General features: G+C 36.1%; 1 protein-coding gene across 4 annotated transcripts in view; it reads left to right on the top strand.

Annotated features, from left to right (window-relative positions):
* SEMA3A (semaphorin 3A) overlaps nucleotides 1–16619 on the top strand; it is a 456004-nt gene that overhangs the window by 241990 nt on the left and 197395 nt on the right. For all 4 annotated transcript variants that reach the window (XM_042965369.1, XM_042965367.1, XM_042965368.1 and 1 more), the window contains one exon: nucleotides 3594–3786. In XM_042965369.1, coding sequence (XP_042821303.1) covers nucleotides 3675–3786 — 112 coding nt within the window. In that variant the 5' untranslated portion in view covers nucleotides 3594–3674. The remainder of the gene's footprint in view (nucleotides 1–3593; nucleotides 3787–16619) is intronic.

Genomic DNA, 16619 nt, shown 5'->3' with positions numbered 1-16619 from the left:
TTTGTGAAAAACAAAACTTAACCAACCTGTTGTAAAGTTGGAAGTATTGTTTCTCTAGAAAATCAAGCACACCACCCATGAACCTATCGCTCTTCCTGGAAAGTCTTTGTGATCCATCTCAATATGGAGTGGGGTTAAAAAACTACTGATTGATTTGACAGAAATCTATACAAGAGCATGATCATCATATTAAGCCCCTGCTCAAATCTGACTCTGTAGTAGGAATTCATCACATCTGAACACTTGAAATTTAAAAAGGTAGTAGAGATTCAGTTGCAAGTGAAGTGAATTATGGTGCATGATATAGATTGCAGGTTAGAAAAACATAAAGACAACTTTGAGAAAAAAGCAAAATAAGGTTTTTCACTTAAGCCTTAAATAAAATTTGATGTTAAAAGATCAGTGTAATATTTCTGACTTTTAAAGAGTAGTTAAGTGATGAACTAACATCAATGGCCAAGGAGACAAATGCAGCAGGCTTAATCATGCAGGGCTTAGGCCACTGAATGTAAGAGTAGGGAGTCATGTTCTTTGGGGGGTGAGGGGTGAATCAAAATCTATGTTTCACACATACGGTCAGATTTTGAAAATTTCTGAAAAACACCCACCTAGGTCGACCCTTTACCTTCTTTCTACGTCATCTGAGAAATACGTTTAACTTTGGTTATCCTTCATGTGTTTGGGAGTAAGAGAAAAAAGTTGAAAACAACTTTCACCCTGACTTAAGTCAAAGACTTTGAAAGAGGTAGAAATAGAAAACTCCAAATGCTTTTGTATTTTTCAGGCATGTAGTTTCTTTTTCTTTTCTTGTTTACAAAATTACAGTTAAAATATCTATGCATGGCTACACTTTTCTATTCTTTTATAATCAGTCTAGCACAGTTATGCTTACCCACAGAACTTACTGTGTTCACACATTTTAAATTTAAAAAATCTAGAGATAAGCAAATGTAAATGTGAATTTATTAAGCTTTCAAACATTTGAAGACACACAAAGATCATACAAAATTTAGAGGGTAAGAAAGTGTTTTTTAAAATTATGTGTGTGTATCTAAACATGGGTATCTGTGCTACCAAATTCCAGACTTCAACATTAATTTAAATTACTTGTTTTACAAAATTAAATAACTCTGTCCTGATTTTGTGGTTCAAAATCCAGATTGAATGTCTTTCTTCCCCATGGAGTCAATTCTGATCCTCTTTTATCTGAATTTTACCTACAACCTTTCATTTTTCCTGGAACACATCAAAATGTTTCAGAATTAGACATTACGAAAGTGAAATGGATACATTTCTAAATTTGCTTATCCTGTTTAGTTTTGACAAATATAAACTTGTTCCCCTACTCTAGGTAACAAGAGCTAGAGGAAAAATAAATATTTAAAGACATTTAAAATATATTAATGAAAATGGCACAACTATTTAAAGTATTTAAACTAATTATATGTGATATTTCAAAAGGATAATTCATTGGGCCAATCTTCTAAATAATCCCAAAGTAACATGAATTCCTCTGTAGAATAAATGTCTATAGAGAGTAATCCATGGAAGACAGACAAGCCTCTTGTCGTTTGTAGCCTTAATCCATTGCCTAGGGCGTGAAAAGTGCTCAGGATAACAAGTGCAGGAATCAGTAAAATCAACATTATTTTTAGATTTTATTTTCTTAACAATACTGACTGATCAATAGGCTTGAGGAAACTGACAAATACAATAAGGTCTGTTTGATGAATCAATCTAGTGAAGTAGAGAGAATCCATCCACCCCTTCCCCCATTCTCCTCCTTTAAATCCTCTTCATCCTCTTCCTGCTCCTTCACCCAGCCACCCACCCACCCCTACTCCGCCCACCCCGAACACACACATAGTTGTTGAGGCAGAGAGACAGACAGAAGGAAAGAGGGAAAGAGAGAGATGCTTTTCCCCTATTGGCCTGTAGACATTAAGTCATGAAAGCTGTAGTGGCAATGCTTGGATCATTTTTCGCAAGAATACTAAGCCACTTTAAGTGTTTATGTTTGTAATTGTGAGACTCACCCTCTTCTTTCAGTGGAAAAATTTCCATACTTGAAGTAGGTTCTCTATTCTGTATTTCAATTGTGAGTGTTGTATGGGGCGGGGTGGGGGGGACACGGGTAGAGCAGAGAGAGTTGAGTAGAGAAGGGAAAGTTCGGTCCTACTAACTTTTATATACGCCAACCCCCAATATCCTATAAGGATATCAGCTTTGGGGAAAATTGAAAGAAAAATAGAAGAGGAAATTGAAACACCTCAGACAAAATGTCTAGTTAGGAAAGAACTGGTTGTGTCTGTGTGACTGCCTAAACATATGCATTCGTGTGCACAGAACGTTTAGTAACCCTTCACCAGCTCATGAAGACACAGAGATATCCTCTTTATGTTGGTCCTTGACACTCAGCAGGGACTTTTGTGAACTTTGTCATCTTCCTCTGCCCTTTAAACCAAAACTAGGGAAGTGGTTTTAATTAATGAGATGTGTGATGCATTAACAATGTTAGCCAGAGCATTCCAGAAGCTGGAAAACCATAGATGTTTTTAAATTCTGAGTATCCTTTTGAGTTGTAATTTATAATTCTCAGTGGACCTATATTTGTCTTGAACTGATTGTTGAAATGGGCTTTACTAGGAATTTCTTCAGTGAAATTGCTGCGGGTCGGGGGAAGGGGTAGTTGAGCCAAGGGGGTTTGTTGGGAAGAGGGAATGATCTCTAACAAGGCTTTAAAACCTTCAGTGGTTAAAGTTATAATGGTGAAAAGATATACATATATGTACATATGCATATGTGTATGTATGCGTGTGTGTTTATATATATATATACACACACGCATACATACACATATAATGCACAAGTTCAAAGGAATTATATAATGAGTTATAAATTATGTAGGTAGCAGAATTCAGATTTTTTTAATCAAAATTGCACCTAAAAATGGCTATAAAACAATGCGTGCCTTGGGAAGTAAATTTATAGCTACATGCCTTTCACAGGCACGCTGGAGGGTTCTGCTCCCAGCTCTAATCTCTAGGAGATGTTTTTTGCATGTGTTGTGTGACAGGAGGGAAGGGGAGTGGGTTGAGCTCGCCTGTTCTCCCATTGTCAGCCAGTCTAGTGAGTGTTGGGAAAACCTGTCTGTGGGATCTTGTGTCATCTCTCCCTACATGTGTACAGGAAAAGTCCGCGCTGCTCAGGGCTCCTCTTTCTCTCTCTCTCTCTCTTTCTCTCTCTCTCTCTCTTTCTCTGTTTCCCTTTCATTCTGCTTCCCGGGAGCCGAATGAAGCAGAGAGCAGGATTAGAGTCCGCCACTGGCTATCAGAAGAGCCTAGATAAAAGGAACTGCTTCTTAAGCACCACTGCAGCAGCCCTTGTTCATTTTTTTTTTTTCTTTCTACACAACAGTTGTGCCTCATTATCCGGTGCCTGGCTCGATTTTTTTTTTTTTTTTTTTTTTTTGGAGGGTTTGAAGTTTCTGTGCTCCAGTGACTGTTACAGAAGAAGAGGTGTTAGTGTTGCCGTGAGGTCTTGATTGTCTGCATTTATGAATGAAACTGACCTAAATCACCTGTTACCTCCAGTTTCCAGATTGTTTGAACTTCTCTGGCCGCACAATACAGGAGGGAAGGCAGAGCAGCACAGGCACCTCCAGCGTCTGCAGCATGGGCTGGTTCGCTAGGATTGTCTGTCTTTTCTGGGGAGTATTACTCACAGCCACAGCAAACTATCAAAATGGGAAGAACAATGTGCCAAGACTGAAATTATCCTACAAAGGTAAATCTTTATTTTTCTTCTTTTTCGGCTAGCTCTGTAATGTCCCTGCCCCCCCCCCCCCACCCCACCACCCCTGCCTTTTCATTCCTTGAACTCCCTCCCAAGCCAAACCATGAAACCTTTAGTTTAACCTGGGAAACCTATGTGATCCTGTGTGTCTTTCTGAGATGATTTAAACACTTTTTTATAAAAGCATGTCTCCTGTTTGATATATGACAATTTAAATGCAAACAAAGAACATTTAATCACATTTGCAGAGAAGAGCTGAATGCCTGGGTAAATGCTGATCTGTGTGTGTGATCATATGTGCTGTTAATTTTTCTGACTCTACTTCTATTAAAATATCTTTAAAAAGCGCCGTGGCAAAAAGAGTCTCTTTGTAGAATGCCTCACCTATAGCAATTGTTGTGATAAATTGTGTTTTCTTAGTTTGAGGCACTAAATGGTTAATCGTCATCATGAATATTCAGTTTGTTCCAATCTGACAATCAGATGCTTAACATAAGCAGTAGATCATGGTTTGCCAAGAGAATATAAACTGGAGGGAACAGACTAGTTTTTCCACAGTGTGTTATGATTGTACCAAAGACTGTGTATTTGGCTAATTGGTGTAAAGCTAAAGCCTTTGAAATATAACGTTATTTAATTCCATATGTACTTCAGTGAGAACTGAAGGAACATTACTTTCTGGTTGTACAGCTAGTTGTGTGAACTTACTTTTAAAAAGAGTTTAAATTTAAGAAAGAAAAAAAGCTTCAGTACATGATTGCTAGTACTTTATCTGGTTACAGCTTAATGCATATGCCTGGTTTTTAATGAGGATTTTAAGGAAATATTTGTTCTCTATTTGTTTAGATAGATTTTGTAGATAGTTGTATAAAATAATGCTAACATGGTTGAAAAGAGTATTTTTGAAAAACTTTTAATGAAAAAGAATGTTTCTATAACTGAGGTATTAGTAAAATGGAGTTGATGATTAAAATGTTTTAACTCAAGTACTTTTACTCCCTAAGGTGTTGCTTTCTTATGATTCTCAGATTTCGGGAATTGGGGGTGGGGCAGTAGGAAGCTTCAATTATACTCTGTTTTTAGCCTATAATGTGAAAGAAAATCATTGAATCTATCTGTAGAGATGTCTGTCTGCTGCACATTGTTCTTATGCCAGAAACATATTCTTTAATTTTCACATGATGGGGAACATCTCTTTCTGAATGCTCTAGTGTGAATGAGGATCACAAATAGGAAAGAGAGATGTAATTTTCACACTTTGGATTAGAAAATTCAACACCTATTAAATGTGTTTATTTGGAATTAATACTTGCTAGGTAAAATACATTGGATTGAAAGATACATTTATTTTTGGCATAACAATTTCTTAGTTACTAAAATGTGAATGGATTTAAAACATTAGCAAACAGAATTGCAATTGTACTCATCGTGCAAGATTTTAAAACATTATCCTTTAGCCATTAAAGATTTAATTAAATCTCTATTACATCTCTAGCAACTGTCTTTAAATTGTTTTTATAGAATATGGTATTATGGCATGTGTAATTTCCTCAGTTTTTGCTTTCTGTTTTCATTCTTTGGGAGGATGACATCAAATAATTCTTAGATTGGTGGCTGATTTTATCCAAGTTTATATGCCTATGAGTCCGTTTCGCATGCAACTTTACTTCTTGAAGATGTGAATGGCTGTATGCTATAATTGTAGAGTAACAAATGAAACATGAAACACACGTTAAAAATCTACTATATTTGGAGATACTGGTCTAAATGCTAAATAAGTTGTAAAATAAATAAAGATTGGGAATTATATATATTTTGCAAGAATTTTATTTCCATGGTGATTGATTACTCTCCATTATAGAACAGGTACCCGTTCTTTCTATATACAAACAGATAGCATTTAATTAGAATAGTCCTTTGATATGTGTGCAGGCTTTAAACTTGTCTGATGAAGTAAGTTGTATATATTGACAGTATGAATCTATTTGACACTGTCTTTATAAACTCTTTTTATCATGGCATCCATTAGAATCATTCTGCTTTTCTTTTCATCAAAAACTGCTCTACACCTACATAACAATTCTATTGCTATACCTAGGGCTTGGCAATTTGGTAATATAAACTGTGAAACGAACAACAACAAGAAGAATAAAAGGAATGGCCCAAGCAATTTTTCTTCTGTCATTTTATTGGTCTGTCATTACCTTTTTGTCCCTACATGTACACTTGTTTTGCCAAAGCAAATGCCTAGTAGCCAATTGTCAGTACTTTGTTTCTAAACTATAATAGAGATTTTTTTTTTAGCTCCTTCTTTTTCCTCCTTAATTAGATGTCAAACACGGTTAAAACATCCACTGCTTTGCCCTTAAAAATATTCCAGCATGATTCATGAAGAGTTAAATCCCTGCCAACCCTAATTTCCCATGGTCACTTGTTTTCAAAGATCCACCATTAACTCTCTCATTGCTCAGGTTGCCAAGACAAAGTTTCAGGCAATCACTGTGCTCACTTCCTACTTGTCATCTTGCCTAGTAGGAAATGAAAGAGATTTGATGTGTTAAATGAGAAAGAAAAAGAAAAGCAAGAAGGCAGCCTTGGTAGTGGATGCACATATATATATCTAATAAGGTACCTCTTTACTTTCTAGGAAAAAGGGATTGAATGGATGTGTTCAGGACCATCTGGAGAAGTGATAATATTAGAAAAATGGGGTATGCTGGCTTTTCCTCTGAACCAATCTGATTTAGAATCCTTGTGGGGGAAGCAAATGTGAGAACTCTGTAAATCTCAGCAGTCACATACAAATTATCCTCAAGAAACATTCACTCAGAGATACTTTTGCTTTCCTGAAATGTATGTAATATAGCTAAATGTTGAAATGCTTCTTTTTCAAATTGATGTGGAACTGTTTATTTCTCCTACAAAACTAGTCAAATTTCACTTTTCTCATGAAATACCAGACTATCATATAATCTTCCTTTTGGAATGTGTGGTACAATGAAGACTTCAGAAAAACCTATGGAAATCACAAGGAAATAAGTTAGGTTTGGGGTTTTAAACAAATGACAAATGTTCCATCACTCAATGTAATGAGCATTTCCAGGACACTGTGTGCTCCAGTTTTAGTAAAAATGAAAGGCACATGCAAGTCTGAATGTGATGGTTATCATGTGAATCCAAAGGTTAAATCAATGCCTTTAACTTTACTTTCATAGGGAGGACTTAGTAAATAGCACTTAAATAAATGTTTGAAAGACTTTCTTTTCATACTTTGTAAAGATTTTTGCCCCCAGAGTAGTTTAATTATTGCAACAATGAGATTATCAGGTAAATCAAAATCCTCACACACATCTTTCTGATATTGGAAGTAATATTTAATTAAAACTTTATGAAATACAATTTGCAAGACTTTTTATTTGCCATTGCTCAATGCACTATGATCGCTTCAGATTTAGTTAATATGAATGATGATTTACTAATTAAACTTGTTGACTTTTCAGAGATTTTTCTTCACTTTTACCAGAGTACACAGATACACATCTATATATAATATGTATGTGTATACATATAAATATATGTATATCTATGAATGACAAAACTTTATGTTAATATCTTATAGCTGAGAAAAGTGATCTTGGCAACCTATAATAAAATTGTTACTGCTATACAATGACATTCATATTTTATATTATGTATTTATTTATTTATTTTAGAATGGGCATGAAAAGTCCCCATGGATATGTCAAGTACTCACATGTTTGTATAGGATGTAATATGTCTTATACTGATAATTTCCTCGCAACTAAAAGATAAGTATCTATGAAAGGTAGAGAAGTATATATACATATATATATATTATATATATGTATATATATAGTATATTTATGTATTATATAATATTATATATTTATATATTATATGTTTAAGATATATATTCTTACACCCCCCCCCCACACACACACACGGTGCAAAGAAGTTATAAATTCTTTGCAGTATCTTTTCTCCTATAGTCACTGCATATTTAACATCAGGTCTCTGACTTGCTGATTCTTATTTAACATGGCCTTTTCTGCTCAAATTTCTATTCACTTTAAAAATCATATTTTGATTCAGGAACCTTCAATTTCAGCCTGCTGAAAACTAGAAATTTTTATTCACCTACTCGAAAAAATGTATTCTGGCAAAATAATGAAAAATAAAATAAAACAAGATGCTCAGTCACACATCTTGTGATCCAGTGCTGGTCAGATCACATGAGGGCTAGTGAAAGTCTCCAGTTCAGGGGTTCTCTGTTTAAAGCTGCCAACCAGATTGGCCTTGGAAGTAATAAGTTATGCAGTGTAGAGCTCAGCTAGTAGAAAAAATAACTGAGACCCCAAAACCATGCCATGTAAAATTCTAGCCCACCAAATTTTGATAATAATATTCAATCATTATTAGCTCAAATAAAGCTGAATACTGAAGAGATAATGTTTCCAATTCTAACTTTTTTATGTTGTTATTTCTCTTCATATAAATTATTTACAAGACTCCACTGCAGACAGTGATGTATATTGCCAGGATATTTAGGCAACCAAATATATAAATCTGTCATAACGAATTTGCTTGTTTTCTTACTTTTCATTCATCTATAAATCAAACAACTTAATTAACAAATATGCTGGAATTTTTGGCCAGTTATATTTAAATTTTATATTCAAACATCCATGCAAATGAAAGATCTTTCAAGAATAAATTGAATTAAAATTAATTAATATGATCTCATATGTTCCTAGTAAGGAAATAAAACTGTTGCTTGCAGAGCATAATCTACTTATGTTTAGTGTGAATATCTAATTGTAGTTGAGACATGTACTTTAAATAACTTACAGTGTTATCAACAGTAAGAAATTGTGTGGTTTAACTTCTTATCCCAATTTTTCTCATTTAAACTTCAGTGGCACACCTACATGTCACTAGTCAAAGGTCAAAATATCATACCTTCACATGCTTGGAGAATTTTAAATCTGAAGTCAGGACTATGCTAAATAGAATTTATATTTCCATTGTCCTAAAACCGTCCAGAGAAACCAGTACTCAAATACATTTTTAATCAATCATTATGTAACAGCATTCATTTACAAAGTCATGATATTATATCATGGAGAGTTACATATTAATTGATTAAGACATTGCACTTATCAAACCTTTATGAAAAAAATCTATGATAAAATGACGTATCAGTACAAAATTGTAGGTAAAATCTCTGGAACTCGTGACAGTATCTAAGTTTAGTGCATGCAGTGATAGCTTATTTTAAAAAGACCAGCAGCTGTAAACATAAATTAGAACAAGTGTGAGTCTTGGGATGGATTTTACCCCTCATGACTTCTAAGGTGCTATTTAAAGGAATTATCATGATTTGCAGTTCTGTGCTTCCACTAATAGGTGGCACTAGCAATTTGTGACAGCTCTTTCATTAGTTTGGAAATGGGCAGGCTGCTAGGATAAATATACACAGAGTGATGTGTGGAGGCCAAGCTTGGAAAAACTGGCATTAGAGTCAGGAGATGTAACATACACAAAACAGAAGCGTTAGTTGAAATGCATTTTGCTTAAGATTTTGAGGTGCTCTTTGCATGCATTTATTGGTGTGTTTTGACCCTTGAAAAGTAAATGGTTATAAGTAAGTATATATATTTTTAACGTAAGACTTAACATATGAAAATGGCCTGTGCTACACAGCAGTACCAAACAATCAGAATGAGTAAAGGATAGCTTCATGTGTCTCCATGCATATTAAGTATTTTATATACATTCATATAGATGCATTCATATATATTTTTTTCAGCCTGAATCATAAAAAGTTCGTAACGGAAATGATGCAGACTTCCTCTGGCACGTTACTGCCATCGTTCATAATTGGAGAGTAGCTAATTGAGGCGGTAAAATAAAGTTGAATAAATCACATTCGGTATATTTTTAAAAGTGACTCCTTGTGATTTGTAGGTTGTTTTAAATTATTATCATAATTAAACATATGGAAGAATCAATAAATTTTATCTGACACAAGTAAGTCTGAATGTCTCCAGTTACTATCTTCTTCTATTGCCAAGACATAAACATCAGTATAAATAGGGAATTCACACACTATTTCCAAACAGTAACAAAGCTGGACTCTGTCAAACCCAGGATAAGAAAATATACAATTTACACTTAAATTAGGGAATGAAGATAAGCAAAAATAAAATTCTGTTGATAAATAGGAAGAATAATTCAATCTTAGTATTTTCTAGAAGCTTAGGGTAGAACTTAAAGAGACCACAACTTTAGGGAATCTTGTCAGCTCCTAAACGGGTCATTAAACCTGCATTTCCAGGTTTCCTTTGCTTGGAAAGATATGACGTGGGAGAAACAGTGTTGACCAAATCTCACAGTAACGTATTTTGTTGCCGAAATCGTAAATGTGTCTTTTGATAAAACATAGCATCACCCGCTTGAGTCTTGATCAGCAAACTAAATGGGGCTTAGTGCTGTTGAATATGTTGAATGGCTTCTTTAGTCTGTAAAATTACTTAAGTGGATGCTCTCTGTTGTGCCAGACTGTGAGGTCCTCAAGGCCAGATCTCTTCTTTTTCATCCTTAGACGCTCACCAGCTGGCACAGTCACTTGTTGAGCGATTCTGTGCTCCCTTTGACACACTGGTTTTTAAAAGCAATATGCCTGTTTATTAGTGAGTACAAAAAGAATGCACAGGTGTAATTATCAATTCATTATAAGTGAACTGTGCATTGTAATGTAGAGAAAGTAAGCTTAGTGCTGGACACTAGGGAAGGAGGATATCAGTTGAGGGACTTAGAAATGCACCAAGAGGGTTGCCTGGGTGGCTCAGTCAGGTGAGCATCCAACTCTTGATTTCGCCTCAGGTCATGGTCCCAGGGTCGTGAGATAGAGCCCCATGTGTGGGGCTCCTCACTGAGCATAGAGCCTGCTTGGGGTTCTCTTCTCCCTCTCTCTCTCTTTCTCTCTGTCCCTCCATACTTACACTCACTCTCAGTAAAATAAAATAAAAGAAAATAGTAAAATAAAATAAAAGCACTAAGTGTATGTCAACATTGTTGCCTCCACAGACAGTATCTCCTCTGAACCAAGCATATTTCAGGACTGAATCACAAAGTTTCTGGTCAACTTAACTCGCCTGCGAGTAAGACATGAAGAATAGAAAATAATAATACACACATCTTATAAGATCCTAGGAACCAGGTTGAAGACTTGTTTCATTCCTTTGGAGGAACACCCTGATTTTTCTCATAATCGTGTCGCATTACACATAGCCAGAAAAGAAAGTAAGTGAGGCTACTCTAAAACCACATAATGGCTAAAGATAAAAGATCTCATCATCAGTCTTATTGTATCTGAGCTCTTTGTAGAACATATCAGTTCTACCAAACAAAGCCAAAAGCACAATCACTTAAAAATTTAAATTTGACTGTATTCTATTGTCCATACTTTTGAGAGAATGCTGGCTTTGCTATCGGACAACTTGCTAAGATTATTATTGAGCAGGCTTTCTTGTTTCCTCTTATCTTTGACTCCACTAATTTCCTTAGTCCACTTAGAGGTGGGCTTGATGCTTAGAATATAAATATGGCATTGATGTTTAGAATATAAATTCGTTTACAGTGCTTGATGTTAAACTCTTATAAAATATTTTAGTCTTGTGACAAAGTAGAAGTATTAACAGGAAAGGACAGGTGGACAACTACCAAGAGTGCCAAATCATAGCTATTAAGTGACATTAAAAAACTAATTAAGGTCTAATCCCAACCCTTAATGAATATATTTGGGGAAAGCCAGAACAAAGTTGTTTATACCTGAGGTCAACTCCAAAGGAGACAAGGACTTGTGATTCTTCATCAGATGTGTTAGAAATTTTAATTTTTATATTCAAATTTGAAGTTTCAAGAGAATAAACTCTGCTCTACTGTGATAATCCTTTAGAATTAGTTTAGGGATGAGTGGATGGCTCAGTCAGTTAAGTATCCAACTCTTGATTTTGGCTCAGGTCATGATCTCACAGTTGTGACACTGAGCTCTGCATTGGGCTCCATGCTCAAAGATTCTCTCCCTATCCCTCTGCCCCTCCTGCCCCCCCCTCAAAAAAAGACAGTGTAATCATACTTGCAGAATTATATGGAAATGAAGGACTACATAAATCAATGTGCTTATAGCAAATATAAGAAAAGTTACATTCCAGTCATTTTTTTTCCAAATCATCTCACGTTTAATTGGTAATTGTGGAAAGTGGAATGCTGAGAAATAGTAGGGAGAGGATGTCACCCTTTGCTTGAGGTCAGGTCTTGGGCCCTTCAGGATTGGCTGTCATCTTCAGTCCTTTAATGTTTGACCTTCCCAGAGCATCTTCTACAGTACAATGTTGTCGTCTGGAGGAGTTCTCTGTTCTCCCTAAGGCATCACTACTCCAGCAAGTTGCTAACCTGCCTCTTTCAGCGGCCCTTCCATTGAGCCTTCTCAGCATGTTGGCTCCAGGACATGGTGTTTAGTGTCTTGCTTCCACTGGAATGCACACAGTGTTTCCACTCTCAAGTCCTTCCACCTCCAGAGTGAAGGGTGTGAGCAGGACACAGATCCCCCTGACCCCCCTCAATACAAGAGCCCTCCATCTTTCCAGACTTGACATTTTTAATAATATATAATATATATTAAATATTACATATATATATATATATATATATATATATATATATATAACATAACTGATACTGGCCACCCTCCTCCCCCATCCTCCACCCCCTCCTTTGACCTAGAAATAGTCTTCATCTTGTACCTTCTTGTCCTATCCAAATAAATCTAATTCAAGACCCTCCTTTGAAAACAAAATCCTCAGAAATTAAAAGCCCTTATGTCTCTCTCAAAAAGAAGTGTAGAACTGCATTTTTATCAGCTAGATCTACAGAAAAACAAACAAAATGGCAATTTCTTAATTAGGTAATCTTGCCACTTTAAATTTCCCCATTCTACATGCATATACCTGATGATCTCAACTAGACATTGTGCCTAGTACAGAGAGTGTGGTTCCCATAATTTTAGTTCAGTTGGGTTAACTTTACACATATAAAATACCGTAATTAAAGGACAAAGTAGCCTCCTTGACCCTTGAGATGTGGACTTGTTGCCCAAGTGATGACTCAGAAGCAGAAAGCTCATACAACCTGAAATTTTGTGCCAGTGTCACCCAGGGATCTCTTCCCCATCTGTGCATACCCCTGACTACTTCCCAGACATTACAAATTCTGGGGAGTCGCTGAGCCAGCTAGGGTCTTTTTTATTTGTCTCTTCCATATGTGAAAGGCTACAGAATATCTACACTTGGTCTCTCACACAGAACTCCAATTTTGTTCAAAACTGTGCCCACTGACCTCTCTGCAAGCATATTTGTCCTCCTTATTTCCAGTTGTGGAGGATATTGTCTTTTTGTCCCAGTGGTCCAGGCCAGTAGAGTCCCAGTAGAGTCTTTGCCTCTTCCCTCGCTGACCCACCCCATATCTACCTACATGTCCTGTGGATTCTATCTCTTGAGTCACTCAAATCTGTCCTGTTCTCTCTTCCAGGCTAAGTGAGATCCATATCATTACTTGCCCTGCTATGGCAACAGCCATCTTTAATTACGGTCTCTTTTTTTGCATCATTAGTGGCTACAATTCTTTCTGAAATCCAAATCTAATTATGCCTTTCCTTCATTTTAAAGTTTTACTGATTAAAGTCCAAACTCCTTAGCTTGACCTAAAAGAATGATTAACTTAAAGGAGTCTAGGGCATAGAGGGAACTAATTGGAGGTCTTGGAGTTGTTCAGATATGAAGAAATTAATCCCTGAATAAGGATCATGATAATGGAAATGAGAGAGGAAGGCTGAAGATGAGACATATGTATAGAAACGTTAGATTCAGTAAATGCTTGTGTACGTATGGGAGGATCTGGAGAATTCAAGAACAGTAAGTTTCTAAATTTCTGCAACTAGAAGTGTGATACAACAATTGGTAGTAACTAGAAAGTGAAACTCTCTTCACCTTGCAGCCCCAACCACACCCTCACCCAGTACCTCCCTTTCCATGTCACACCTGTGAGCTTTCCTTCCTGGATCCACATCTGCCCAGCCTTAGTTGTTTACTGATGCTGTTCTCTCCAACATTGACTTGAGTATCTCCTTTGATAAGGCTTTTGAAAAGACAGAGGAGTATAAAACATCATGCGGCATCTATCCTAAAGAAACGTATAACTTGGAAGGGGAGAAGACCCACATTGTCAGGTTTTTTTTTTTAATATTATGCTGTTCCTTATCCATTTTATTATTTTTTAAGACTTTATTTTTTAAATAATCTTTACACCCAACGAGGGGCTCAAACTTAACATCCCCGAGAGCAGGAGTTGCAAATTCTACCTACTGAGTGAGCCAGGTGCACCTATACATTTTCTATTCTCAGTCAAGTAGAGTCTTACACATGATAGTGCCTCATTAAATTGAAGAAGTGGTTGAAGGAATAAGTGAGGAGGTGACAGATAATCACTCCCCGCGAGAGCCCTAAGGAGCAGAGATGAGACCTTATATAAAACAGATCTGAGTACAAAACACAGTCCATTCTGGGAAGTGAAATCTCTGGGAGAAAAATCATCGATGGCTGCAGAAGCAGTTTAAATCAGGATAAGTGGTAGAAAATTTTGAAACAGGTTATAGGCTGCAGTTCAGATTGGGCCTCACAGTTCGGTCCTGTTCTCTTGGGTTACAGAGACTCCAGATGGAGACACGTAGCTCTTCTTTAGCTACATGGAGCAATCCGATTTCACACATCCAGAAAAATACAAGTAATACCTAAGAAAAACTGCAGATATTTATTAAAATCCAACAATCTAGCATATTTAGGGCATAGCTGTCCATCTAAAATATTCAATTACATATTAATTCCTTTAAATGTTCTTAGATTTATGGCAGGACACACATTTAGGACTTCTGATGAGGTATCAGACACACATCTTAGTCTGTCACAATGTCACTATTTGGCCAAAAGCAAGATGTCAAGTGTAACATTTTCGTTTTCAAGTTACTATATTATGTGGGATCTTCCTTCTTTAGTAGATTTTTTCTTTTCTCCTGGGCTGGTGTGCAGGGATTCAGTCCTTTGCACTTGATTCTAACTAGATAGAATTGGAAGCGATACTCAAACAAAGCAACTACTCCTAAGACTCCAATTCCCTGTTAGGCTCTTACACACTGGCCCAGAGCCATGGAGTTCCTACTTTCACTGTGTGTTCTTCGTGTTCAATAGGCTCTCAGCCTTCTTTTGCTTCCCAAGGTGCCTATTCAGAACAGAATTAAGGTTCCCTTGGCACATACTAGCAGAACACACATCCTATCTCCATCATTCAACCTCCTAATCCAGACAGCGTCTTGAGAAAGATTTCTAGCATAATAGCAAGGTGGGACCAAGTGACTAGAAAAAAGTTTTTCTTGCATGCCTCAAATCACTTAGCAAGGTAGAGTAGAGTCAGGGTCTGTTTTGTCTAATGTATCATCAGAAATAAGATTAATACTTGTCTCATTGGCATTGCTCTTTAGCTGTCAAATTAGAGAAAACTGTCTACTCTGTGACAGTACTTCTGTCCACAGCTTTATAAACATTAGCACATTCGTTTTTAAAGAATATGTTTAGACTATTTTAAGCAGATGCCATATAAGGAAGTGAAATTAGTGATGCTATAGTGATTTGTTTCTTTAGTACAGATCTCAGTCTCTAATACTGAGTTGTACCAGATGTAACTATGAACTCTGGACTTCATTCTCCCAAATGGTTTCTCTATTGTACGTATTATACCATCTTTTTCATACAACTCAGTTTACTTAGAGAAACTAAAGATAGAGATAATAGGTAAATGTCTCTAGTGTGCCCCCTCCACCAAACAGTCAGATTTATTGCTTTTTCATATTTTCAAGAGAATAAAATGACACATTCTTGGAATATGCAAAATGAATTCCTACATTCCATTCTTGGAATGTGCAAAATAAATATATCCAATAATATATACAATCTTTATTTAGTTTATTGAATAGGAAGTCTTGCTGTGCTTATAGTGTTCAGTCCTTTGTTTGTTGGCCTATTGAAAATTAGTGTCTTTTTCTAATTTAGCTGCTAGAACAAAAAATTCACAAGGATAAGAGGAATATTCGCATAGTAAAGAAAGCATTGAATTGACGTTGGCATTTTTTGTGTGTGTTAGGATGTGGATGTGTTATTAACTTTACTAGCCTCAGTTGCTCTTCTCCAATGCAGGAGGATAGCTACTTCATGGTAGCTGGTAGGTCTTATCAGGATAATAACAATACATTGTAAGAGGCCCAATCACTGCTTGGTGCGTAGAAGGTTCTAGATCACTGTTTTGTTTATTTGGTGTGGGTATGCATGCACATATTCTCTGTTACTTTGTGAATTAGATTAATAATAATAATACAAAGAAAATCACACTTGTTATATTTGTAGTGCACTTATTTCAAAGACTCGTAAAATAATAGTGGGAATGCTAAAAAAACATGAAGTTTGTCAATATCAGCTAGTCAGTGAACCTATGAGGAGGCTTGGTAAAAAGCTGGTGTTGAAAGTAAACCATTGATGAACAAATACCTAACAGACCTTTCAGTCCTGCATAGGTAAGCTGAACGTCTTGATATGAACTTGCTTGACCAAGTTTTAAGTGTAATTTCGATGGAATCTGTATGAATATATCCATAAAGCAAGGTAAGGATGAAGGCAGGCCTGATTTTTAGGTCCTTG

This window comes from Panthera tigris, chromosome A2 (assembly GCF_018350195.1).
Source record: "Panthera tigris isolate Pti1 chromosome A2, P.tigris_Pti1_mat1.1, whole genome shotgun sequence".
Lineage (NCBI taxonomy): Eukaryota > Metazoa > Chordata > Mammalia > Carnivora > Felidae > Panthera > Panthera tigris.
This window is presented reverse-complemented; position numbering and strand designations above follow the sequence as displayed.